The sequence below is a fragment of the Mugil cephalus genome, chromosome 2, assembly GCF_022458985.1.
Source record: "Mugil cephalus isolate CIBA_MC_2020 chromosome 2, CIBA_Mcephalus_1.1, whole genome shotgun sequence".
In the NCBI taxonomy this organism is placed as follows: Eukaryota; Metazoa; Chordata; class Actinopteri; order Mugiliformes; family Mugilidae; genus Mugil; species Mugil cephalus.
In genome coordinates, this window is record NC_061771.1 from 16,546,383 (window position 1) to 16,571,154 (window position 24,772).

A 24,772-nucleotide genomic window follows, 5' to 3' on the forward strand; every position below is an offset into this window, starting at 1 on the left:
AAGTGACATTTTCCCTTAAACGAGTTCTTAAACAAGTGATAATGCCACTTGGGAATTTGTAAAGCTGCATCCACTGTGGCTTCAACTCACTGTCGAGGAAATGGAGATTACATCCTGTCCCACCAGATGGCAGTAGCACCCACCACGCAGTCTGATGAAGTCGATGAAGAAGAGGCTTGAGGCGTTGTACTGTGCAGCACTGAATCAGCCATACTGTAACTTTAATTAGATGGAGTGATACACAACGCACCAGAATCCAGAGTAATAAGACCAGGATGTTTAAAATGTAAACTATTCACATAAAAACAACTTTGAAAATAAACAATATAAAAATGTTCAGAGCAAGAAATAAAAAATAAAATAAAAAATAAAATAAAAACGGAGTGCAGAAGGCAAGCAAATACAACTTAGTGGTTCACATTATGTTGAAAATGTAAACAAACAGCATTTTAGTGTAAATATCTTTGAACACGTACTTTCCTTTGAGTTCCTGAACTATCGAAATGTTCTCGACAACAGTGACTGATGAGTAGTTTGCTTTTCAGCCAGTATGTGCTAATATCTTTTCCAACCTTACTGGTGTTGAAAATATTAAAAGAGGACTGGAGAAACTCTTTTTTTTTTCTCCAATTCTCCACTTATCCCTGGAGGCGAATATCCAGGGAGTCGTGGGTATTTGTGCGAAAAGGAGAACAGGATTTGCCAAAGTGACACACAGTTTTACACGATGGCGCGTGAAAATCCAGTCTACCGGTGAATTTTCACAGCTTCATTTCGCATTTGTTCACACCTTCATCCAGTGAGAAATGAAAGGAAAAGAACTGATTAGCAGCAAATGGAATCGTAAAGTAGGGAAGCAATAGTTTAGGAGGATACAATGTGGACTATAAATATCCCAGTGTGGTACTGTACGGTATCTGTGGACATTTACATCTACATAGCCTAAGAGTACTTGAGATTACAATATTAACACCTATGCATATTGTCTTATAAAGTACAGCTACTACATGTACACACTGATTTAATCTGGGCAAAGCATAATATTAATGTCCTGTTCCCTCTTAGCTGGGACAGAATCTAGTGATTGTTACATTGAGAGTCTTTCGTCTTTAAAATACAAGGCTAAGAGAAGTTTTGGTCACACTCATCCTATCATACATTTTACATTTACCTTCGCTCTCCTGGAAAACACCACCGACTGATAATCACATGTGAGTCCGTGAAGTGAAAATCTCAACCGGACAGCGAGATCTCATAGTCACTCGTGGACAGCAGGGGGCGCCCGACTTTGCGCACATTCTTGGCGTTGGTTATGCGGGCCGCCACCTCCGCTGGCTTCTCGAAGTAGCGCACCAGCGCCTGCTCAGTGAGGACCGAGGCCAGGAACTGCTCGAAAGTGATGGCCCAGTCTTTGTCGATGCTGGTGCTGTGCGGCAGCCCCCGGTCGTGCGGCCCGGCGCCGTGAGGGCGACCGCCTCTTTCGCCGGTGGAGCCGCTGTCGCTGCGCACCAGCACCGTGTCGTCCGCGATGTCCTCGCACTGCAGCTTCTCGTCCAGCTCGTGGGAACCTGCGCTGAGCACCGAGTACGACGACATGGACGTGTCATCTTTGGTCTCATCATCTGAGATGAGCATGGCAGACGACGTGCCCGTGTCTTTGGGGGACGAGTCCTCCAGCTTGATGTCTTGCATAGGGGGCAGCTGCTCGTTTTCATCCCCTTTCCCCTCGTCGCCGGGGATCGACTTGTTCTCCAGAACGTCAGGGGCGAAAACATCTTCCAGGCCCTCAGCTTCCTCCTGGGTGGGTTTGGGGACATCCGAGACATCTCTCATGCACGTGTTCGGCTCCGACGTCCCCTCGTGGTTGTAGTCCTTTCTGCCGGAGGAGAAGAGCTTCCCCACCTCTCCCATCTCCAGCAGCAGACTGGTGACTGTGGCTGTGGCGTGATAGAGCTCCTGTTCCGCAACATCCTCATTGAACATGCTGTAGAGGGTCTTGCAAAGCTCAATGAACTGGCTCTGAATGACAAAAACAGAAAAAATAAATAAATAAAAGGTCACTCATGGCTGGACTATTATTCATCTGCTACGTAAATCGCCACAATGAGTCTCACCTGATTCAGCTTCGGGAGATCTTTTGTGTTTTCCCGTTTAGGTTTCGCCTCCTGGTTCCACAGTTTCAGGTAGTTGCGGTAATCAGGAGTGTTCAGTTTCTTCACTGTCAAAATGAAAACAAAGAATGTGATAAAAACGTTGGGGAGGGTTTCAGTCACGACCACAAGTATTTTAGCGTGGGAACAGAAAAGACGCGAATGTTATTTTGGGGTGTTTCTAATTCTTAGAGCTCTGCATTTCTTCTCGTTCGCATTGGTAAACAGAAATAATTGTTTTTTGAAAACAAGCTTGTTGTTCACATCATAATTATATACGGAGAATGAATATTCATGGACGGACAGGCCTGTACAGTCATAACTAATCATACTGTAGATGACGACTGTTAATTCATTGCTAATCGAGACTAAAGCCATTTTTCTCATAAACATCTCGCTGCTCATCTTAGACACAAATGAACACACGACATGTTGACTTTCTGTAATCCACGTGACTGTGTGGCTTACCTTTTTCAGTTTTGAATGTGACTCTGACAAAGCCATCGTCCTTCTCACTTCTGCACTTTGAGTCATGGCCTAAAAAGAATTGAGAGTGAATTTTGTGTAAAAACATTATTTGATTATTAGTAGCTCAACTGAACATTCAGCACCGGCCGTTTAGCAGCATGAGCAACATCTCGTACATAAGTAGGTTATTCTTCTCTACACCATAATGCACACTGTAGTGTATCACACTACCTCATCATCATTTATTCGGAAAGCAATCATCCAAACAACATCATCTCAGATCAACTAGGCTGTCTCTCCCTTTGCTGCACATCCACTCTGGCCCCATTTAAAAACTCTGCAAACATTTGTTCCTGTGCGTGTGCTGTCATCACTGTCCAAGCCTCGCATAATGTCTGTAGGGTTAAAACAACCACAGTTTCACCCTGCAAACAGGTCAGGCAAATATTGTGGTAACAACCTCTCGTCTTTAATGGCGTAAACAGTCTCATCAACCTAGTTCATAAAGAATAAATGCAAAACAAATGACTGGATATGTGAAACTGAAAACATATTGAGGGTGCATACTGTGTTTGTCCAAGACTGAGAATGATATAAACAATGGATCACGACGGTATTCTTTGGTCAGGGGTAGAAGTGCACTAACAAATAATATTCAATGAGAGCGAGCACAGCGAGGGAGCGCTGACCGTGGGGAAAAAAATGATACAGTAGTGGGCAAAGCGTGGGACAAATATATTTGGACTCGTATTGGGCAGCCAGGCTATATGCTGCAGGGACGTACTGATTACATAATAAATGTTACGTATGTGTGAAAGTCTCACCGATGGATGTTTCTGGAGTGATGTCTTCAAAGAAGTACTGAGTGGCCTCAAAGGCTGAATCGGGTTCTTCCTGCTCATGAGTGAATTCTGGTGAAAAAGAGAGACCCAGCTTTAAACTTTTCAAGCTCAGAAGTGTTCTGTCATCTGCCCGAGGACGGCCGGATCTGACTAATACATGCAGCATCTAATCATGACACAAACATGAGTAGTGGCTGATGCACGAATTAATGAACGAATGAAAAAGGCATATTCATCGTATTACTGTGGAGTTGGTGGGTGACTGCTCACGAAGTTGCTATTACAGGAATAAACAAGGTTATGCCATTTATTATTACTGGGATCAGGCTATAAAAATCTTCTAAAATCCTCTTTCGTGCTGATACCAGCTGACGTAACGCTGCGACAGTGGGCTGACTCAATTTTGCAAATGTGATGAAAAGATAAACAGAAGTCTGTAATGAGTTGAATTTAAAACATATTGAACATTTTTTTTTACTAATTTACATCTCAGAAAGTGATTTACAAAGTGAGACTAGAGGCAATAATCCTGCTCCACGGAAATGAAAACACCTACACACTCACCAGGTAAAACGTGCATCTTATAGAGGAGCTTCAGCTTCTCAGTGAGGTCCCCGTGACACAGAACACCTACAACACACCAAGCTTCAGGGATCAGAACCTGCTTCCAAACGTGGTGCGTCAATAAATTTAAAGCCACAAAACACACTCTGCTCACCCAGGCCATTGATGAACTCGCGGAAGTTGATGAGGGTGTCTCCATTTTGGTCGAGGAGACGGAAGAAGCGCACAGCTAAGGGGTCCGAGTGGGCTCCGTTGGCCCAGGGGAAGAGCAGGGCGAAGAGGCCCTTGAACTGTTCCACGTCGATGCGGTACTGCTCCAGGTACGGCAGGCTGGGGTCGTGGCGCTCGGTGGGGTTGCTGCTGCCGCCCCAGTAGCAGCTGGTCAGGTGCTCCGCCTGCAGACAACAGGAAGAGAGCAGAAATTAAGAAAAAAACATGACAGTGTAAATGTTAAAAAGAACTGCAAGAGCAATATGACAAAGCTTTTTTTTTTTTTTTTTTTAACTGAGCTTTAACCCTTTAAAGCCTGAACGGACCGCTAGCGACCAGTTAAAGCAGGCTGTATTTGAATTACCGTAATTCGCGTAACTCCCAGTGGTCTGTGCTATTGAGAATTACCAACAAATTCCTCCAAACAACTCTCTCTTCCTGGGTCTCCCCAACCTGTGTCATCATTACCGTAATGGCAGCTGTTTTTCCAGAAAAAAGTTTTGAATTCTGTCCATCAGTGATTTACGGTAATTCAAATACCGCAAGCTTTTTTTTTATGTTAAGGTCTTAAAGGGTTAAAAAAAATGACACGGCCGTACTAATAAATAATAATCTTTATCTTATGTGCCTATAACTGAGACTCTGATAGTGTGTTTAGAAATGAATTTCACTCTTTAAAGTGTGAGTCATAAGTACACGAGATATGAGTTATACGAGAGACAAATGACTAAAGCACTAATTCCAAGACTTCTCGGAAATCTGTCTCCAACTCACCTTGAAGAGCACATAGAGCTCCTCTAGCTCGTCAATACTGAAGGCGGTCTCCGTTACAATAGTCCTGACCTGAAATACAAAATAACTGCATCAAGTGAAAACAAAACAGGGAGGATATTTGTCGATTGTTAGTGCACAGCCTGTGATCTAATGATGACTGGAACGTGGCTCATTCTGCTTCTCTCAGATCTAATTTGACTTGCAGAGATAAGCATCTGCTATCTGCACACCAGAGCAGAGCAAAATCAGTCGAGTGAGAACCTTTACTCCCGATGATGGAGACTTGTAACAATTCAAAGATCGGCTTGATTCGTAGTAGTAAGTCAGCGGGTGCTCACCACGTTGCGTTTGGTTGTGTCTTCAATGGTTTGGATCACTCTCAGCCTCTGTTTGAAACGCATTTGTTCAATCACGTCTGCACGAATGGAGCCGAATTTCTGATAGGAAAGAAAATGTGGGTTAAACTAACTGTAGCAGTACTACTGTTATTATTAGAGCGGGAACAATAAAGATGAGACTGGGAGATAACAGCGTGGCTCAGGAGACAGACGGGCTTCTCAGTCACATTTCAATTATATTACACGTTCAATTAAAGATGAAGACACACAGCACTGCTATCCATAAATAAACAAATACAAGAAATTGATGGCAAACAGACATAAGAGGCATACGGCATGATGACATAAAAAAAAAAAAAAAAGGCTGAATTTTCCAGTGTGGCTTTCAAGAACCAAAGAAAAACTGAGCGCACAGGTGGACACACAGTTAAATGTCGAATACCTCGTAGGAGCTGCGGACCAGTTTGAAGATGTCGACCTCTGGATGCGGTTCTCCGTTATCGGTCAGTAACGAGTGCAGGTGGGGGATGGGAGGGAGGGTGCTATCCTTGTTGGTCACACTATCCAAGTACCTGCAAGAGACAAAGAGAGAAATCAGATTCACATGACCAAGTAGCCTCGCAGCAATTTGAGTAAGACTGACGAGGGAAAGGGAAGACTGGGAAAAATGTGGATCATCAGACCAAATTAACAACAGCCGGACCTCGACAACTCAGTGGCCGTAACCACGGAGACTTCTCCGTCTGTGACGTCACCTGCGTACCCTCTCTAACAACACAGGCATCACCAAAACACACCTGCCCAGTACAGTCATGGCCTCCCCGTCGTCCTTGCAGCCCAGCAGCTGGTGGATGTTGGCGTGCAGAACAGAGAGCGCCAACTGGAAGATGACCTTGATGCCGTCGTAGAAGAAGCAGTCCACGACCACCACCGCACTCTCGAATGGCATGACAGACAGGAAGAGGGTGAGGAACCAGGAGAGGGAGATGGTGGAGATGACCCCGAGGTCTTGCATGCAGTCGTACAGCTGGGGAACGTACTCGCGGGCGAGCTCCTCGAACACGCCCTGGTCCACGAGCGCTCCTGAGCAAGAGAGGGAACGAAGGAGATTATGTTAAAAAAAAAAAAAAAAAAAGTAGCAGGCGCTGGTCGAATATCTCCAGCATCAAAGCTCACACTGACCTACGACCCTTGTGTTGTAGTAATCAGGCAGCATCCTCTCACAGAGCGCCACTAGCAGCCAGAAAGCCTCTTCTTCTTTAGAGTAAAGCAGCAGCACCGACGTCACAATATTCATGGCCTAGGGAAAAAAAAGGTAAAGAAGAGCAAATAAATAAATAAATCAAGTACTGTCAAGCACTGTCATGTTTGTCAGTTCATGTGGAAACAAAAACCTCTGTGTGTGTGTACCTGACAGTATCCTATGTTGGGGTTTCTGAATGCGTAGGCGGTGAGGACCCTGCGGAGGGCAGCGATGCCCATCTCGTTCTGAAAGGCCGGGTGCTCAGGGAGAGAGCGGTGAAGGTCTCTCTCAATCTCCTCCGTTGCCAGGTTGTATTTGCCCATTGATTTCTCAACCAGGTCTTCGTAGTATCCAGGGTGAGTGGCCATCTCGTTGATCGCCCCTAGGGAGGAAAAAAAAACACATCAGGTTTTAGGAGGTTGAAAGCAGCCTCTATGAGACAAAGCTGTAAACAGGTAGCTACTGTACACAGATGACAATGGAAGGTCATAAATATTATATTTAAACAGAAACATTTCAACCATCACAGCATCTAAGCTCTGATGTGATACAGATTTAGTGTCTTGCTTAGGTTTGTGGCAGCTTCTTCTGCTTCATTTAGACTTTTACCCTCATAACTAGATACTAGTTGGTGTAAAACATGATAGCGGACATTTCAGTGGATTCATTCTGCAGCCGGTCACATAACAAAAGTGGACAAGGTACAAAACCTCATGAAATGTTACAGTTGAAATTTGTTTAACTTTTCTAGTTTGATATGACACACAAACATAAATTCTATCAATAGTAACGAGCTATAACTTCGCTAATTAGCAAATACTAATTTGAGGACATCGGGAAATTATTATTTGATATTCTGTCTTCTTTCTGTTCACATTTTGTTACATTTTTGTGACTTTATTATAATATACAGTGAAATAATCCCTGTGTCAACATATGAGGACATAACTTTTTCCAAAAACTACTTCCAGTTCAAAGATGATGCTTAGTTTTTAAACCCATATACCTTGGAAAAATTTAAAAAAAAATGCCTTGCAAGCTAAAGCTAAGGTCTCAGGAGGTTAAACTGTGTGTCTAGTAAACAGGAGATCCTGGGTTTGAATCCCAGCAGTGCCGTGCCCCAGGTGTTACAAGTACTAGCTAATAAATGATGGGTCACACACAGGGACCATTAAATGAAAATGTTTCATGATAGTGCTGTTTATATTTTCTTCTGTACGTTGATCCCCAGTCATTATTGTTTGAAAGCAATGAAATATGAACTACTGATGCATTGAAAAAGATTTCACAACAACTTCAGTAATGAAAGTGGATGATTACAGTATAATAAAACCTAAAACACTGATTTTAACTACTTTTTTAGTTTTATTTTATTTACTTTTTATTTATTAAATCACTCTATCAGTGAATACACTTTATTAACCATAGCAACTCAGACTTTATTTAGAAGCAAACTGTGGGTCTTTAAAATGGCCTCATAGTCATGAAATAGTAAAAATGCTGCACATGTGAACGAAATGTAGAATGAATTAAAAGTACAAAATGGATGTTAATTCAAACTGCATTGCTATTTGAATTCCACCTGTTCGTGCTCCAGGTTTACTGGGCACGGTGATCCTCATACCTCAGTGCTTAAAGGAGTTTGCCTCAGAGGGAAGAATCTCTCCAAACTAGTTTTAACAGCAGCTCGGCAACAGGTGAACGTTTAGAACAGTAAATGCTTTCTTTGGAGGACATTAGGGTGACTCAAACTAATTTCTAGAAATATAAGTGTGACTGAGGAGAGCACAATGAACCTCTGGCAACAACAACAACAACAGTGAGTCAGAAGTAGGTCACCAGGGAAAGAGGGAGGAGTGGTTTGTAAGCCACGTACGCTCAGGTGAGGATGAACACACAAGCTCAAGCTTGTACCACTACACACGGTGCATGTGAACGGCCCAGAGCACTTCAGAAAATGGAACATGCTGCGACAGACAGAAAGATGAAAGCTTTTTGACTTCAGCTAAAGTTTGGTGGCCAAGTTGAAACGCTTGTGTTCACACACTTTTTTTTCCACACACGTACAAGTTGTTGTAAACAGATTCAAGTGAAGTGTACGTGCACGACTTCTAATGCATCAAGCAAATCTCCAAACAGCATTTCCTCTACATTAAAACTAATTTGTTGTACTTTAATTTGAACTAGATAATTTGAGCATTTACAGTATTTAAGTGTGGAATCAGTGCACGAGATTTCTGAAAACATGGACGCTAAGTGAATGTTAAGTTAATGTGGTTTCAAGCTTCGCAACATCACAATAGAACATGCAACTTCAACCATTTAATCTAATGGAAATATAGGGTTTATTTTCCCCAGCTCCACTGCAAACTCTGGACTTATTCAACAGACGCAGACCAACATGGACAGAGAACCAGAAGAAGCCTGGACACACTAAACTCTGCCTGTATTCATCTTTTCAAACACTTGCTTAAACAACTGTTTTGCTGCCGCGTGCGTCTGTCCCTCCAAGAAACGAGTCACGTCACCTGATGTTTTACCCAGACAGAGGCAAAGAAGCCCAGAAATGAGATGAGACTGTATTACATTTATATTTAGTGCACACAGAGAGGAAACAATCGGATCAAATGTCGCCATGGTAATTAGACACTACTGTTTTCCTTTTAAATTGATTATCAACGGTTTACACCGCCACTCCCAGCTCCTTCGTCCATCACGGATTAATTAAAATAAATCCTTCTGGCCACTTTAAATTGTGTGCACTGGGTACGACACGTATGTACATATGTGTGTTTGGGAAGCTGTTAATAAATGAGCATCAGGTGTTTTCAAGCATGCCACACAAAAGCAGCTTAAATTTAAAGAAATCAGTATAAGTAAAAGCCTGTTTCTGAGTATTCATGTCTCACATGTCTCATATGTCTCGTATGGCATTCCAGTGTGAATGTAGTTTGCAGGGTGTGGTCGTCCAGGTACTGTGTACAGCTTACTAACTAAGCTCAGAGTGTGCATGTTTCATGTCTCTCTCCACATTTCCTCACCGGAGAACAGCAGCCAGAGCTCTCCTCTCATACTCTCTGGGATCCCCTTGAGAACGAGCTCCTTCGTCTTCTCTGTGCGGTACATACACACTCCCTGTCCGAACTCGGCAAAGTGGTTCTTCCACGCCTGCTCCTTCAGGAACTCCTTCGCCTGGGCAAACAGAGGAAGCTGTTGAACTCCATGCAGTTTAATTTCCATGCAGCGTAGTGTTGAAAGATTCGAAATTAGAGTGGATCAGACTAGAATCAGGTGTTACTATGTGCCAAAGTGTAACTTAACGAACCAGTTTGGGATTAAACTCCTCGGGGGAGCGTCGGCGATACATGGTCATGAGGGCTTGTGTGGCTGTGGGCACGCTGCTGTCATTCAGGTTGAACGTGCGCTCGCTGTCTGAGCCCAAACTGTGCTGAGGGCTGCTGGAGAGCAGAGATCCGTGCTGGGAGTAAACCTGGAGACACGTCACAAGTCAGACAACACAGAACAATGCGTTTCCTCTGCACTTCATCTCCCTACAGGAGAAAACAAACAAACGAAACCTCCAAGCAATTCTCACCTCGTCGTCTGAACTGTTAAGGCTGCCGGTAAGTTCCCTCTCCAGGCAGATCTTGGAGGTGGTTTGTTGCAGGAAGTCGGAGATCCTCTGCACCAGGAAGTCTCGGTCTTTCAGGTTGGCAAACAGGAAGGTCATGCGGTTCTTGGTACTGATGGAGAGCGGGCTGGGCAGCACATTGGAGCTGTCTGCCTTCTCCACGATGGTCACCTGCAGGACATCAGGGAACGTTCACAGACGCAATAAATGACCAGTATCGTGGTGATCAACTGTTTTTTTTTTTTTTTATAAAAATATGTCTATATTTATATAGATTTTCTAATATCTTTAATAATATAAGATAATACAAACCAGACTTAACTAAGGAGAATGATTCACTGCCTGTCTAATTCAAATATAGGAAAAGGAATATTCTGATCAACAATGACAGTAATATTATGACATGAAAAGAACTACACTTCACAGATACAAAAAAATGTTGCACTTCTAACATTAAACTATCGCTTTTTGACCATTTGGAACATTTCTACCTGTTCTGACCTCTTTTCACTGGATCCAAGTATGTTTTACAATTGATTTTAAGATGTTAGTGTCTCAGTGGACTGGCCCCACCTTATCTCTCAGACCCCCCAAACCCACACATCTCACTAAGGTCACTCAGGTACTATTTACTTGTCCACAGGTCAAGAATGAGGCAAGAGGGAGATTTTGCTTTTGCAGCCCAAAACCTCTGCAACTATTTGCCTCTTCATGTTAGGGTGATCCAGACACTGTTTGCTTCCAGTCACAGAACTCTTTTTTTTTTCTCCATTATTTGGCATTTCATTTTTGTAAGTTTTTTTTTTTTTTTTTATCATCTTGGTAAACTTCTTTATATTTACTGTGGTGGTTTCATGATTTTTGCATGTCTTGTACTGAACGTTCCTCAGATTTTTCTTGTTTTTGGGGTGTTTTTGTTTTAATTTTAATAGAAGGCCACGGACAGAGACAGGAAAACAGACAAGAAAGATGACCCAGACTTGAATCAAACCTGACATAAGGATGACAGCCTCGGTTCATGGGGCACAACCCTGGGAGCCACAAGGGAGCCACTCATTTTGTTATTTTTGTAATTTTATGAAGCATAACCCAGCCCAGGGCTATCTTTGGCAAAGTGGATGACTGTGGCTTAGAATGAAAGCAGCATTTTGTACACACTGTGTGTTTCCAGAGCAGAGGGGAAGTGACCACCCCTACCTCTCGACATTATCAAAAACACTGATATGTCTTGGCCATTGTGAGTGTATTTTAAATGTTCTCGTGTGTTGCTGCTTTCCAGACAATGACAATAATAAAATCACTTTTCTGTTCTTCTACTTGTGATGCTTTATTTGCAAAATTTGCTCTCTTGCAACCCGTTAATAAGCAGACGACTCACCTCCCGTAGGGGGATAATGAGGCTACACAGCGTCTCTTCCTTGCTGGTGAAGCAGATGTAGTTGGTGGAAACAAACATCTGCCCCAGGATGTGCATCTTGTTGAAGGGAGTCCACAGGGTGCAGTCTGTGTGTCCGTCCAGCTTTTCATCTTTGGGCAGGCGGAAGAGCGCCCGATAGCGCTCGCTCTTTGCTCTCGCGTCCAGATCTCTGAAAGATGCAAAATGTTAGGGACTTCTGCATAATCATTCATATTTAAGGTGGTTTTGCTCCCTGTGGTTGAACAGTCTGGATGGAGGAATGAAGCTACGCATTTGTGTGGATACAACAAAGTCTTATGCAAGAGCAGTCATCATTAAAAACAGATGTACACCACACCACTCTGCAGGCAAACCAAGAAGTGCTTACATAAAGTGTACTGAACAAACATTGGACCCTGAGGCCATTTTAAGGGCCCACAGAGAGTGAACTGAGTTCATATTCACAGTACCTTTTTGTTTTAAGACGCATAGTGGCAGTGCACTGGCAGTTAAACTCTAAAATCCAAACTTACTAGATCATTTTAGGCCTCTGGGCAAACTGTGTTGTTTGCTGACTCTGGATAGCCAGGATTGTATAATCACGTATAAACAGAGATTATCATCTATGATTCTGTGATTAGTGTTCCTACCTCTTGAGGGCCGAGACCTTCTTGGGCGACTTCTTCTTGAGCTTGGGCAGCGAGCGGTCCTGTTCGAACCCTTTGTTGTCGAGAAGTTGGCGCATGGCGATGTTAGCCAGCTGCTCGGCCAGCTTGAAGGTCTCGTTGATGTTGAGGAAGACGGAGAAGACGTGCTCGTTGGAGCGAGTGCTCACCTTGATCGCGTCGGGCAGCAGGAGGGTGGCGCTCTTCTCCAGCTGGGTGATATCCGCCCACCGCACCACCAGTTTGACTGACGGCAGGAGAAAGAAGATACCAATCAAAGGTAGCCCTTATGGTTTAAAAATCAGGCTTATCCTCCTGAGACCCTGCGTCCTCACATGGGGACATTAGGTTTTAGGTTTGAGGCAGCTTATTCTGCTTCATTTCGACCTGTTGTCCTCATAAGTGGACCTCTTTATCTGTCATTTAGTGATACCAAAGGGTCAATACATTAGTGGGTATACAAAACGTGATAGCATGCAATTCAGCGAAATCTTTATTTTATTTTAAATTTGTCTATTTATGCTTATTAACTTCTCTAGTTTTAAATGACATGCAAAAATCAGTAGTAACAAGCTACAGCGTTGCTAATTGGCAAATACCCATTTGAGTACATTGGGATTAAATATCCTGCTCAAATATGATGTTTAGTTTTTATAATTCTTCGGTCCTTGGAGAAATTAGATTAATTAATACATAAGAAATAAAAGTTTGAGTCTCAGGAGGTCTAAGCTAAGAAAGACTTTGTAAATTTGGAGTCTGATCATGTAGATATACTTTGATTTTTACAGTTTCTACTGCTGGAAGCTGACCATTTTTATCAATTATTCCTTTGCATTAGATGCATTGACATGAACAGTAAGCAAACCCAAAAATTCCCCTACAAATTCAAATTTCTTTACATGTAGATTAACATGAATCCAACATATTTTAGTAAAGAGATAAGGGATAGCTTAATATTGAATGTAAAATGATAATAATAATGTATATTTATATAAATAGCACCAGGCACTGAGTTTAATATAGAACACATATAGTAGACAGGGGGTTCCTACTTAATCTCTCCATCAGTTTGGGGTCCTTGGCCTGAAAAACACTGAAGACCCCTGATATAGATCACGACAATCTGACATTTCATATCGAACCTTCTTTTCCCAGTAGGTAGGAATAGAAGCAGAGGTGGTTGATGCTGAGGTAGAGCCATCCCTGTCGAGGCACCTTCCCCTTCCAGTAGCTGCAGGAGTAATAGTTGACCAGCTTCTCCTCGTCGGGCATCCCAAACAGCTTACGAAACTTGGCGCTGGCCTCCTTGAACTTGTCCGTATCATCGTCCTCTTTGACATCGTGGTTCTTGTTGTACTCTGCAATGATGCCCTGCAGCAAGATGGAGCGAGAACGACGTAATCAGCCAGGACAAGGAAAATTGGGATTGTATCGTGAGGATCAGCAGTGGCAGATTTTTTACTGCCAGATCAAAAGTCTCAGTGGTAAATTAATTGTATTAAGGAGCTATCCGTGAAGCGTGTAGGTCTTTAAATGTTTGCACTTTTCACTCTTAGCACCCAACAAGTAAAACTACTAAAAATCTAACCTTTAACTAAGGCTCTGATTGCACTTACCTGGACTTTTCCTTTGACAAAGGTGGTAATGTCATTCTCGTTCTCAAAGATGGAGAGAGTCTGCAGAAGGTTGTGTTCCAGCCACTCCCAGTGCTCTGTGATCTCTTTACGGGAGGTTCCTGCAGAGGAGGGAGGGAGGAGGGAGGGGGGAGGAGGAAAAGAGGAGAGGAGGCGAGGTGGAGAGAGGTCAGAGCACTCAGCCAGCCAGTTAACATGGAACATGAAGGCATAATGTTTCAGAATACAGTAGCACTCGCCACGCATGCTGAAAAGTACTGAAAGATTTACATTAAACTCTTGCATAACTGATTAGCAGATATTCATTAATCAGCAATGTAATTAACTGTAATTTAATCTGCATCTGATTCACTGGCACTAGAGATAATAAAACTCTTCTTCTATGACAGTAAATTGAATATTTTTAGATTCCCCTTAGGCTCTGAGATATCTTTAGCACTAAAGCTGAGCTGGGAGATCCCCTTTAATGGAGGAACAGAGGACACTAACTTTATTTATAAACAGAAATACAGACATTTCCACTTAAATGGGTGCTGATTAAAACTGGTCTTTTTTCACAGCAGGAGGACCTGAGTGCAGTCATGGCTGCCACTGTGGACGATAATTCCCCTCAACACTGCTGCAAAAACAGGCCTTCAGTGAGTGCACACTGACTGCATTAGCCATGTCTGGCAGACTGCTCCACTCTCCTGCTATCTCTGGGAGGGGGGAATTAAGAATTGGGAGGGGAAGGAAGAAGGAGAGGGGAGCCCATCCCATTTCAAAGCAAAGCCAGTCTTTGTAAGTCTCCATTTCACATGAGGAATGGTCCTATTTTTTTATATTCCTTTGGTAGTGAGCAAGCGAATTAAACACATGGAGGTTCATGAATAAATTAGCTATTTATAGCAGCCAAACTGATAGATCGCTAACTAATTGCCTTAGCAGCCATAATTCTGTGTAATTTCTAATTTGTAAATGCTCCTTATATTATGTCAGGGTAGCACAGAATAGACTACAGTCTCACATCGGAAAAACTGGGTTGACGTGGTATTTTCAGACCTGGGTCGACGTGCCTTTGTTGTGCTTTCACAATGCCAGCAGTCCTGGATCTGACCTCCCACTATGAGCTATGAGAGCTATGTTGTGTTTTTTTTTCCTCCCTCTCGTACTTCATCGCGTCAACAACGTCATCTCTACACATTTAAGTACACTGCACGGCAAGATAAACAATGGGCAACATGGTGTATTTTTTTTTTTAATGCTTTCAGTTTGTTGTTGACCCAAAGAATCGACCGGTCAAACCCCTGCTCCCTCAAAGGCTGCTGATATTTAAATAAATCACTGTGTCCTGCACAATGCCTGACATCTGCCGCCAAATCTCCTCTCCTCCTTGGATGCAGAGCAGCTCGGGGATCTCACGGTCTTTCCACTGCGCTGCCATGATTTACAAAAAAAGTGTGGGACATAGCTATACGAGCTGCATATAAACACAGCCGCACATGACAGCTGGCACATAAAAGACCGCTGCCTCTGATTTGCATGATTAACTGTTTACAAAGCTCTTACTTTTGATACTGGGAAACAGCGAATGGGAGTTTGCAGAGAAGAGGACATGTAGATTGTAAGAAACAGCTGAATACCATAAAACTCCACCAAGTGATTAGCTGGAAACCATTGATTTCTGTACCCGTGCCTGTTCTCCTGCCCTCTGAATCCACCGGGACATGATGTAATGCTTGCCTGCATGTTTGTGGAAACTGAGGAAGGCATGTGCAGTAACACAGGCTTCTCTGCTGGAGTAGCCCACTTAATGTACTGCACCATGGTGTAAAACACCAAACTGGACAGAGGCATTGAATAGAGGCCTGCTTTCCTTCAAACACGTGTTCTGGGGGATTGACATGCACATACCGTGAGCAATGATCCAGTAACCTAAAGAGTCAGGAGTCTGGTAGAGGATCCTGTATGGGGCCATCCGAGCACTCGAGTCCAGAACGACGTCCAAGGTCCCAACCAGCAAACCTGCAAGAGGCCACAACAGTGTTATTAGAGACGGAAAATTCACACAAAAATATACTTTTGTTGTCAGAAACGCAAAACACTTAAAGGTCAGTGGGTTGACCAGTGAATAGGTTCAGCAGCAAAACAAAAGTCCCAACACACAGATGATGTGATAACTGACTGATTAAGTGTATTCATACATTTACACCATGTTGTTGTTCTAAAGCAAAGGGGAAACCCGCAAAGTCTTGTGGTTTTAAGCATTGAGTGTATGACAAACATCCTGTGACCTTAAGACCTCTGCTCTATATTAAAGGCATTAGTTTACTTGTTAGGCTTCTAAATGGAGCTAAAACCGTTATCTTTAAGTGTGAAACGCAGGTTTAGGCGTGACTATGCGGCACTGATAGACACATTTTATCACAGACACATATCACAATAAAACCACATTCTGTAAATAAGTCCTGTTACATGAAGCATTTTTTTTAACTCCAACCTCTGGTCTGTGAAAGTGAAATACTGTGAATGGGTCTAACCCAGTGGTGTGAACCTATTCCGTTTGATGTACTTTATAGAGTAGCATTTATATTTTAGCTTCTTTTGAGCTGTAAGTGCACTTTAAAGGAGAATTTCCCTTTAATGAGAAGAGAGGGTAACTCTCAGCATGTGGAGACAGCTGTGTGTCTTCTTTGTATCTGGAGGAGCTGAGAAAATAATCTTGCCGCAGATTTATCTCAGCATGTGTTTAGGACACCACGGTCTTCTTAAATGTAAGCCTACTTAACAAACCACAGAGAGGTGGACATCAGTAAGAGCTAAAGGCAGGACATGAGTGAGACCACTCACCAAAAAAGTGGTCTGCCTACACCAAAAGAGTTTTTACACCATTACTATCCATATGGTGACCATCTAGGGCAGTTGGATTTTCATGAGACCACATGAGCGTCCATCTTTCCAGGATTCGAGCAATGCACTTGTGGCCAAAGCACAGTGGTGTGTCAGTCAGAATCCTGCTCTGGTCAGTAAGGCTTCCAATCAGACAGTGATATGCAGGGTTTTTTTCCCCTCAACTTCTCAGACAGTTCAGAGTAACAAAAACATCTGTCTCATCAGGTTAGCACTACAAAGAGTTGTTTTTATGATTCATTATTACACGGGATAAGATTTCACAATCCCTTGTGCCAAGATCCAAGGCAAAACACATTTAGAAGCCCAGTCCAACTGAAAAACCGACCAGCAGGCTAACAGTCAGCTAACAGCTAAAAACCAACAAGAAGACACCAGCTAACTAGCCTAGCCAACAGCAGTAGGCAGCATGCGGCATATCATTGGGGTTTGCAAGTGTGCACCTCCCTTTACCGATGTTTCGTTAACTTAGACCTATGACACTTCAAGAAGGCTTAACAGTGAGCTCCAGCGTCCTGGAGTCATGCCCCTCCATGCTGCCACCACAAAACCATGTGACTTTAAACCACAGAGAGATTAGTTTAGCCCCTTTTACTGCTGTCCCCCAAAATACAAAATTGTGTGGGTCGGGTGTCCGAGCTACCTCTCCCCCCAGAAGGGAAGGGGTGGGGTGAGGATACAAACTCTAGTTAAGTGTAGGGGAAGGTGGGGGGATAAGAACACAAACCCAGGTTTGAGTAGGTGTTGGAGATTGAAGATACAGGACTAAACCACGACCTGCACACCCAAACACAGAGAGATTATCTTAGCCCTAATCTCTATTTGTCAAGCATGACAACACATGGACGATCATTTCACAATGGTCCACTTATGTATAAGGTGACAATAACTTGCCATGAGCTGCAAGAAAATACCAGGAAAGTAAGGAAAGGAAAACACTTCTACAAAAACATGGATGCTAAAAAGTTAATTTATTAAATAAACTTTGCAAATGATTGATGGGTAAGACCAGGCATTAGATACGTCTGTTAAAGAAGATGGTTTGCAAACGGTTTTCAAGTTGCAGGATTATCATGAATCAACAATTACATACGCAGATGTTTTGTATTTTTTAAAGGGATGACCTGAATATCTCACCAGCAAAACATGTTTAGCAAACTGAGAACCCTAAAAGTTATTTGTGGCTTATTAAGACGCTCCTAATTAGAAAGTGGTAACACTATCAGTTTCAGTTTAGAAAGGTTCAATAGTCACTTTCCGAGCAATTTTGCAGCTGCTGTTTCCGATTCTTATATAGATATACGTTCGACAGCCACAAGAGACAGGTTATTTTTGTTCTGCATCTCATCGGGGCAAACAAAGTGTGAGTCACACAGAGACAGCTTGAGCGGGAGGGGGAGGGAGGGGAGGAAGGAGAAGACAAGTCAGGCTGTGGAGAAAGAGACGTTTTCTTATTTCAAGCCTGAGAAAAAGAGGAAAATAATAATAAAAAAAAGTGTAAAGCTGTGTGGCATGGGCCCACTGACCTCCCCGCTTTGCACTGTTTCTCTACGGGCTCATGTTAATTCCTCTCTGCTTTCCTATTTTACAGCAATCCTCATCAGTTTCTCTCATCGCTCAAAAGAAACAACAAATAAAGGAAATTAGGCTTCACTAGAGCCTAAGAGCTAATAACCATAGAACAAATGAAAGCTACTATGGGGATGAAGAAGTCAATGCAGCAGTAATCAGCAGGACCTGACTTGACTCAGAAACTCAGGACAAAACACACACTGACGCCTGACACTTGGTTTATGTCTCTGAGTGAAACAAATATGTGCTGGGAGTGTGAACACAACTTCCTCTTTAACTATCACAAGGTTAAACAACAGTCATAAGTGTTGCATGTTGACCTCCGAGGAGCATTTGAGGTGTTACCCACTCAGCTAAAAACCCACTAACCATAACAAGCTGTTCAAGGTGTCAGCATCACCTTTTTGTTCTCTTACGCCTTGTGTGAAGATTCATGAATACCAGCACATTTTATCTGCATGGGATGAGTGGTTCAGTCTACGGCCCTCTGAGTTGAGGTTTGACACGGGAAACTCAGGTGAAACCACCATGTTTGTTAAGACCACCTTTTCAAACCTGAAAAAAGTAAAACCCAAAACAGAGAGAAGGAAAGCCTCTGTATTTATACGTCTTTGAGGAACAGGCCACTCCAACATGCGTGTGTCTCTGCAGCATTAACTCATAAAACCAAAACCCACATGACTACATGTTCCAACTCACACTTTACAGCAATCAAATCTTTCCACAGTGAATGAGTGGGCACACAAACACCAAAACAAACAGACAGCACACGGAGCAAGACGCAAAGCTGCTGTTAATGGTAGATGCGCCGTTAATTGTTTCTGTGTGGCAGGAAAATTCAAAGCGAGAGATTGCCCTCTGAACATAACAAGCTGTGAAGTCATGTGACGCTTTGTGTCTCTCTGTTCTATTATAAGAGGGAAAAAAAATGGTGTTCGGTGTGTTATTTACTTAGTGAAGGAACAGGAAACCAAACTGAAACCATAAGACCAAAAAAAGCATCTTGTGTTTTTAGTTTAATAGTTAATAGTTTATGTCCTTTCTCTGCCAAAAACCACCAACCTGGAGGCAGAGTTGCTGGTATAGGATGTTTATACAGAACACACAGAGAACCACTGTCCCCCCCAAGACTTTAAAAAAACAACAATACAGCTTCGAATAACAGAAATCTGAGACAAGCCTTAATCATCATCACTATATGCAGGTTCCAGTTTTTAGATACACCAATGAGGCATAACATTATGACCACCTTCCTAACATTGTGTAGGTCTCAGTTGTGCCTCCAAAACAGTTCTGACTCATCAGAGAATAGACGTGGGTCTTCTGAGGGTGTCTGTGGTGTCTGGAAACAAGATGTTGGGGTCTTTGGGTCCTATGGGTTCAGGGGAGGGGCCTCTGTGGATCAGGCTTATTCCAGTGCATCACACAGAATTGTGCTGTTCTTCATGTTTTTTTGAGTTGTTCCTAAACTGTTTCTGTGAGTGTGCCCGTGTCAGGCTGCATCCTGCTGGGAGTGACTGCTGACATTATGTGAGTGTCATTGATATGGGGTGGGGGACCCTGGTCTGGTCTAGGTGGTCGGTACACGCCTAACTAACATCCGCATGAATGTCAGGTCCAAATATTTCCCACCAGAACATTGTGCTGTCACAAGATGGTCAATGTTACTTAGTTCTCCTGTATCATGGTGGTCATAATGTTATGCCTGATCGGTGTACATTTCTGCTTTTTCCACTGGCCACCACCACCCTGCTGACATTAGAGACTAGTCTCAAAGTACAAGTTGTTCCATACAATGTACATGACACATTCACACCAGACTAACATACAGTAATTATCAGCTGGATTGTGAAACAGTGGCAAGTTGCGTAACAAATGACTGAGTTTGTTCACAATCGGAACATAACTTGGGGAAAAAAACCTGAAGGGGAAATTTCCTTTTTGACAATTCAAGATCATATCATAAGTGTAAAATTATATGATGAATTATGAATAGAAGGAGAGAGTCATGTACAGTGTCACATGGCTGGAGCCCCTAGAAGTCATGAAGAAAGCAGCAGGTTGTGTTTATCATTGTTGCGTTAGAAGAGGGACGGATGCAAAACAACAACCAAGCTGTCATGTGAAAATGAATAGAAGTTGTTTTGTGAAATTTTGTTTTTGCTTCCTTCCTCCCAGGACAACAGCAGCGACTCATCTAGAAGACACAGGGTGCTCGGGTTGGGAGGCTCCCTGTAAATGAGTCCTTGCTTCTATGGTGTTTGAAAAAGCTGAGAGCTCTTGATCCAGATGACATTAAAACACACACCTGAGCAGGCCCGTCCAATTTTGCACACGTGTATTGGACAAAAATGGAGATCAGGCATAACATTACGACCACCTTTCTAATTTGTGTGTAGTTCTCTCTTGTGCGTCCAAGTCGGTTGTGACTCATCAGGGAATGGACATGGGTCTTCTGAGGGTGTTATTATTGGGGGACTTTGGGTCCTGTGGGTTGATCCGTGGATCAGGCTTGTTGGTCATTTTAGCATCTAGGGAATTGGGAGGCCAGGTCAACTTGGTGACAAAAAATAAATAAATAAATCACTCAATGTGAACGATAGATTTATAATTCTCAGTTCCATACTAGTTGCCTCAACTTTTTAATGCATGATACCTTCAATGCTACAAAAAGCATTTGTGATTGTAGACTGTTGTCCCTTTTATTTTACTACAATTTTACCGTGACTCAGATTTCTGCTCTCTCTATTTCGTATGCAACGATAAATTAGAGGGGATTTACTCAAGCTCTTACCATTTGACATACAGGGAAATTATAGTGTTGGCGTGAAATGTGGAACTGAGCTCATTTAGAGAGAGGATGTCCTGTTTGACGTGTCAGGCTCAGAGGGTTTGGAGGAACTTCCCAGTGGATGAACACCCAGTTTCTATTTTTGATTATTTTATTTTTCTTAAAGCCAGAGGAGCAGACTGTCACATACTCACTAGCTGTCACGTTCTATGTTCGCGTTGTATAAATTTGTCTTGCACTCGTACTCATACACCATGCTGCCACCCGTAAGCCACACAAAGACGCTGCTGTTTTCTTGTGGCGCCATTTGCCATTTTCCAGTGACAAAGCCATGAAAACAGGAGCCCCAGGACTGTCGCCGTTGAAATTGTTGACCAGAGTACGGAGCAGTAAAAAAAAAAAAAAAAAACAATGCTCCACCCTGCTGCCGATGGCTTCCCCTCTCCCTGGAAGAACAGTCTGAGGGCAGTGCCAGTGTCACCGGGAGCCGAGTGCCAACTGGCAAACAATGCAAGTCAGCAAGCTCCGCTTTTACATAACAATGACATCATCTCTCCTAGCACCACTTAGCACACTATGTGTTACCACAGCAAGAACTCACCAGCGAGCAGGAGGCTGCAGATCCAATTATTAACGTAAAAGAAGAGATCACATCGCAAATATTTGATTTTTCATTAGTAACCGGTGTATTCTTTTTGTAACATGTAAAGTAAGAAAGTGTCCAAAACCTTAATATTTACACTGACATGCCAGTTATATACCATTAACTGATTTGTCTACAGTCAGAGAAACACTTTACTGAGGGACATTTATTTGAATGGTCACAGTTGCTTTATGGAAATACAGCGATTTGCATCAAATAAAAATGTGCAACTGAGCTCATCCATTACATTTCATGGTATTAGTGTTCCCGTGGTAACTGGCATATGACTAATAAAATTAACAGAGCAATGTGATGAAGTACCACCAATAAAAAGCAAAACTGTGAAATCTTGCGTATTCTTTGGTTATTTAAACTTCTAAAGACATTCACCGCCTAGGATTCACAAAAAATAGGAAAAGTTTTTTAAAATCAAATAAATCCAATAATCGTGCGTATTTAGATAGATATGGTTCTTGTGTACAATGGAGTCGCATGAAAAGTGGGTGGGGGGGATTTCAAACATTATTTAAATTAATACCATAATGACAGGAAATTAGAAGACGTCTATGACAGAAGATTTTCTCAGTTTCGCCCACTCCACAGTCAGACTGGTCCCCAGAGATTTTACTCTTGTCACAGTTCTTGGGAATTAAAGCTCAGTGACCAGTGACACTTGACACAAAGCGAGAGTTTCTCTGCAGGGAACTGACACTGAGCTGACGAACACCGATCAGTCGGAACAGAGACTTTGTTTTGTTCAGCACTGAATCACAGACAACCACAGAGCCCACAGAGATGCAGGTACAGTGTGTGGGAACGCATCATCAAGTCTGACTTTCCCCTACGGGGGGTCGCCAAAGGTCTTACCTCATCTCATCTTAATTATCAGTTTGTAAGATGGAAAGTTCAGTTTTATGTTGAGATGTTGAGCATCAATTTTCAAGATGAGGTCAACTTACTGAAAGTATATTCCTAAATTAATTAGTACTTAAGCAAATTGCCAAACAGTCAATTTGTGCCCATCCAATATTTCACCACAGTTTCTGTACAAAACACTAAATATAACAGAATCCGATATTTATTATGAGAACCCAAACAGTTTGAGCTACTGTAGTTTTCATGAACCATATTATGTGTCTGACATGTTGAGGTGTCTCTTATCCATTTACCTAGAATACCATAGATTGTGATCAACTGGAAACAGCTGAACACAGGTAAAGAACTCATCCAAATCTCATAAATCTGGGAGATAAACACATGACTTCATTCTGACACCGTGCGAACTTTCACCAGTCACTTCCATAACCTGTCTCTTCTCCTCCTCCTCCTCCTCCTCCAACTGCTGACCCATTTTGGATGGAATAGGAGAGGGAGGAGGAGTGAGACAAGGAAGAAGGGCAATGATTCAGCATGATCTAGGAAAACACAATCTCTGCTTGGTGGTCAGACAAGTTCACCGTTGTTGTGGCCATTAGCAGCTGCACAGTAGAAAACCACAGCTCCAATTGTTTGTTGTTGTAGAAATGGCTGAAATCGAAATTCCCCTGCAAACAGGAACAATCTTTTTTGATAACCATAGTGTGACGGGCTTTCTGAGGAGACCGTATCATCAGACACGTGCTGCTCTTTGACCCTAATTTAGTTTGAAGTCAGACACATGGTCAAAGGTTGAAAACACTGTGAACAATTCAGAATTTACATTGGGCACTTCCAGGTGAAAGGCCGTCAGAGCTTATTGGTCATGTGATCATCACACTAGGGGTTTCCGACGTCCAGTGAGGACGTGTGGTGATAATGCATCTTATACACCGCAAATGTTCGGATTAAAACGATATGCTGCTATGGATTTGTCATCGAGTCATGTAGTGCAAAGACCGGACTCACCCGCCAGTCCTCCGCCTCCATCCCCGTGGCCTTTCCTTTTCTGGAGGATGAAGTATGGATTTGCTCTCTCGGTGATCCATAACGCACCCGCCAGCAACACATCTTCGGGACTGACCCACATATCTGCTATTTTAAGGGATCATTGAACACAAGGGGCTGCCGACGGCCGCCGTCAAACTGGTCCTGAGGGAACGGGTGTTCGGAGAGGGGTCACTCAATTATTTAAATAAAGGCCGACGGTGGCCTGAGCGATTCCTGCCCCTTAAAAATATGGTCTGGTATTGGATGTCCGAGTCGAAGTAAGACGCGCATGCGAGCGTTGCTATAATTAAACCTGCAAGGCGCGGATCGGTTAGGTTCGGCCTGCAATATGGTAGTCCAAGCACCACATTTCGTGCACGCAATCCCTTTCTAGCGCCCCCCGCCTCGTTTGTGCACGACGGGCTTCTAAGTGTCCAGAATTCGCCGAGGAGTCGCGGGGCGCCTGGCTCGGTTTACCGCAAAAGCGTAACGCTGGATCAGTCTTTGTTGTTCGCGCTCCGCGGCAGGTGCGATCCACTCCGTCGTTGCTCGCTTCACACAAGACACCGCGATGCACCGATCGGAATCAACAGCGAGCAGCCCGTACGTCCCTGCTGCTGTAATGTCACGCCGTGTACTAAAACAAAACGACGACACTTGAAGAGAAAACCCAACAACAACGATGCAGCCCTTTCCTTCTCCACCTCCTCCTCCTCCGCTGGAGCGCAGCCGCTGCCGCACGCAAAATAAAGCGCGTCACGGACTGCGCGACGTCAGCGAGCAGGAGGCGGAGGAAGTCATGTGTGGGGAAATAATGAATGAATACAAACATCAGACATAATACACAGTCACATTGTCTTTTACGCAAGGGTGCGCGTACTCGAATTCCAATCGATTAAGGTGGCCTTTATCTATTGATGGACGCCGATCACGCGGATGACACCCATGTCGACACCCATTTTACCTACTTAACGCGTCAGTGACACGGTGTCACCAAACGTAACAGTCATGCCGCACGAACATACCCTCGACTTCCAGTGCTTTTCGGTCGCACCAC

The 24,772-nt window shown here is 43.2% G+C and overlaps 1 protein-coding gene across 1 annotated transcript; it reads right to left on the reverse strand.

Annotated features, from left to right (window-relative positions):
* Window positions 1–187: 187 nt before the first annotated feature.
* tbc1d9 (TBC1 domain family, member 9 (with GRAM domain)) lies at window positions 188–24,464 on the reverse strand. Its single transcript, XM_047574900.1, has 21 exons — window positions 23,695–24,464; window positions 15,809–15,919; window positions 13,898–14,016; window positions 13,424–13,652; window positions 12,267–12,528; window positions 11,599–11,806; window positions 10,185–10,391; window positions 9,915–10,079; window positions 9,631–9,781; window positions 6,757–6,971; window positions 6,529–6,646; window positions 6,144–6,429; window positions 5,789–5,918; window positions 5,347–5,445; window positions 5,009–5,077; window positions 4,179–4,419; window positions 4,025–4,090; window positions 3,443–3,529; window positions 2,619–2,687; window positions 2,115–2,218; window positions 188–2,019 (listed from the first exon to the last, which is right to left on the reverse strand). The coding sequence occupies exons 1-21, from the start codon at window positions 23,813–23,815 to the stop codon at window positions 1,234–1,236; spliced, it is 3,843 nt and encodes a 1,280-aa protein (XP_047430856.1). The 5' UTR covers window positions 23,816–24,464; the 3' UTR covers window positions 188–1,233.
* Window positions 24,465–24,772: the final 308 nt, after the last annotated feature.

What these genes read in the sequence shown, in the direction of transcription:
- tbc1d9 (XM_047574900.1), bottom strand. Translation starts at nt 23,815, where the DNA reads ATGTGGGTCAGTCCCGAAGATGTGTTGCTGGCGGGTGCGTTATGGATC. An exon ending in TTGTCAAAGGAAAAGTCCAG is followed by an intron (nt 13,653 to 13,897) that starts GTAAGTGCAATC and finishes ATCTTGCTGCAG; the next exon opens with GGCATCATTGCAGAGTACAA. An exon ending in CACATTCAAAACTGAAAAAG is followed by an intron (nt 2,219 to 2,618) that starts GTAAGCCACACA and finishes TCATTTTGACAG; the next exon opens with TGAAGAAACTGAACACTCCT.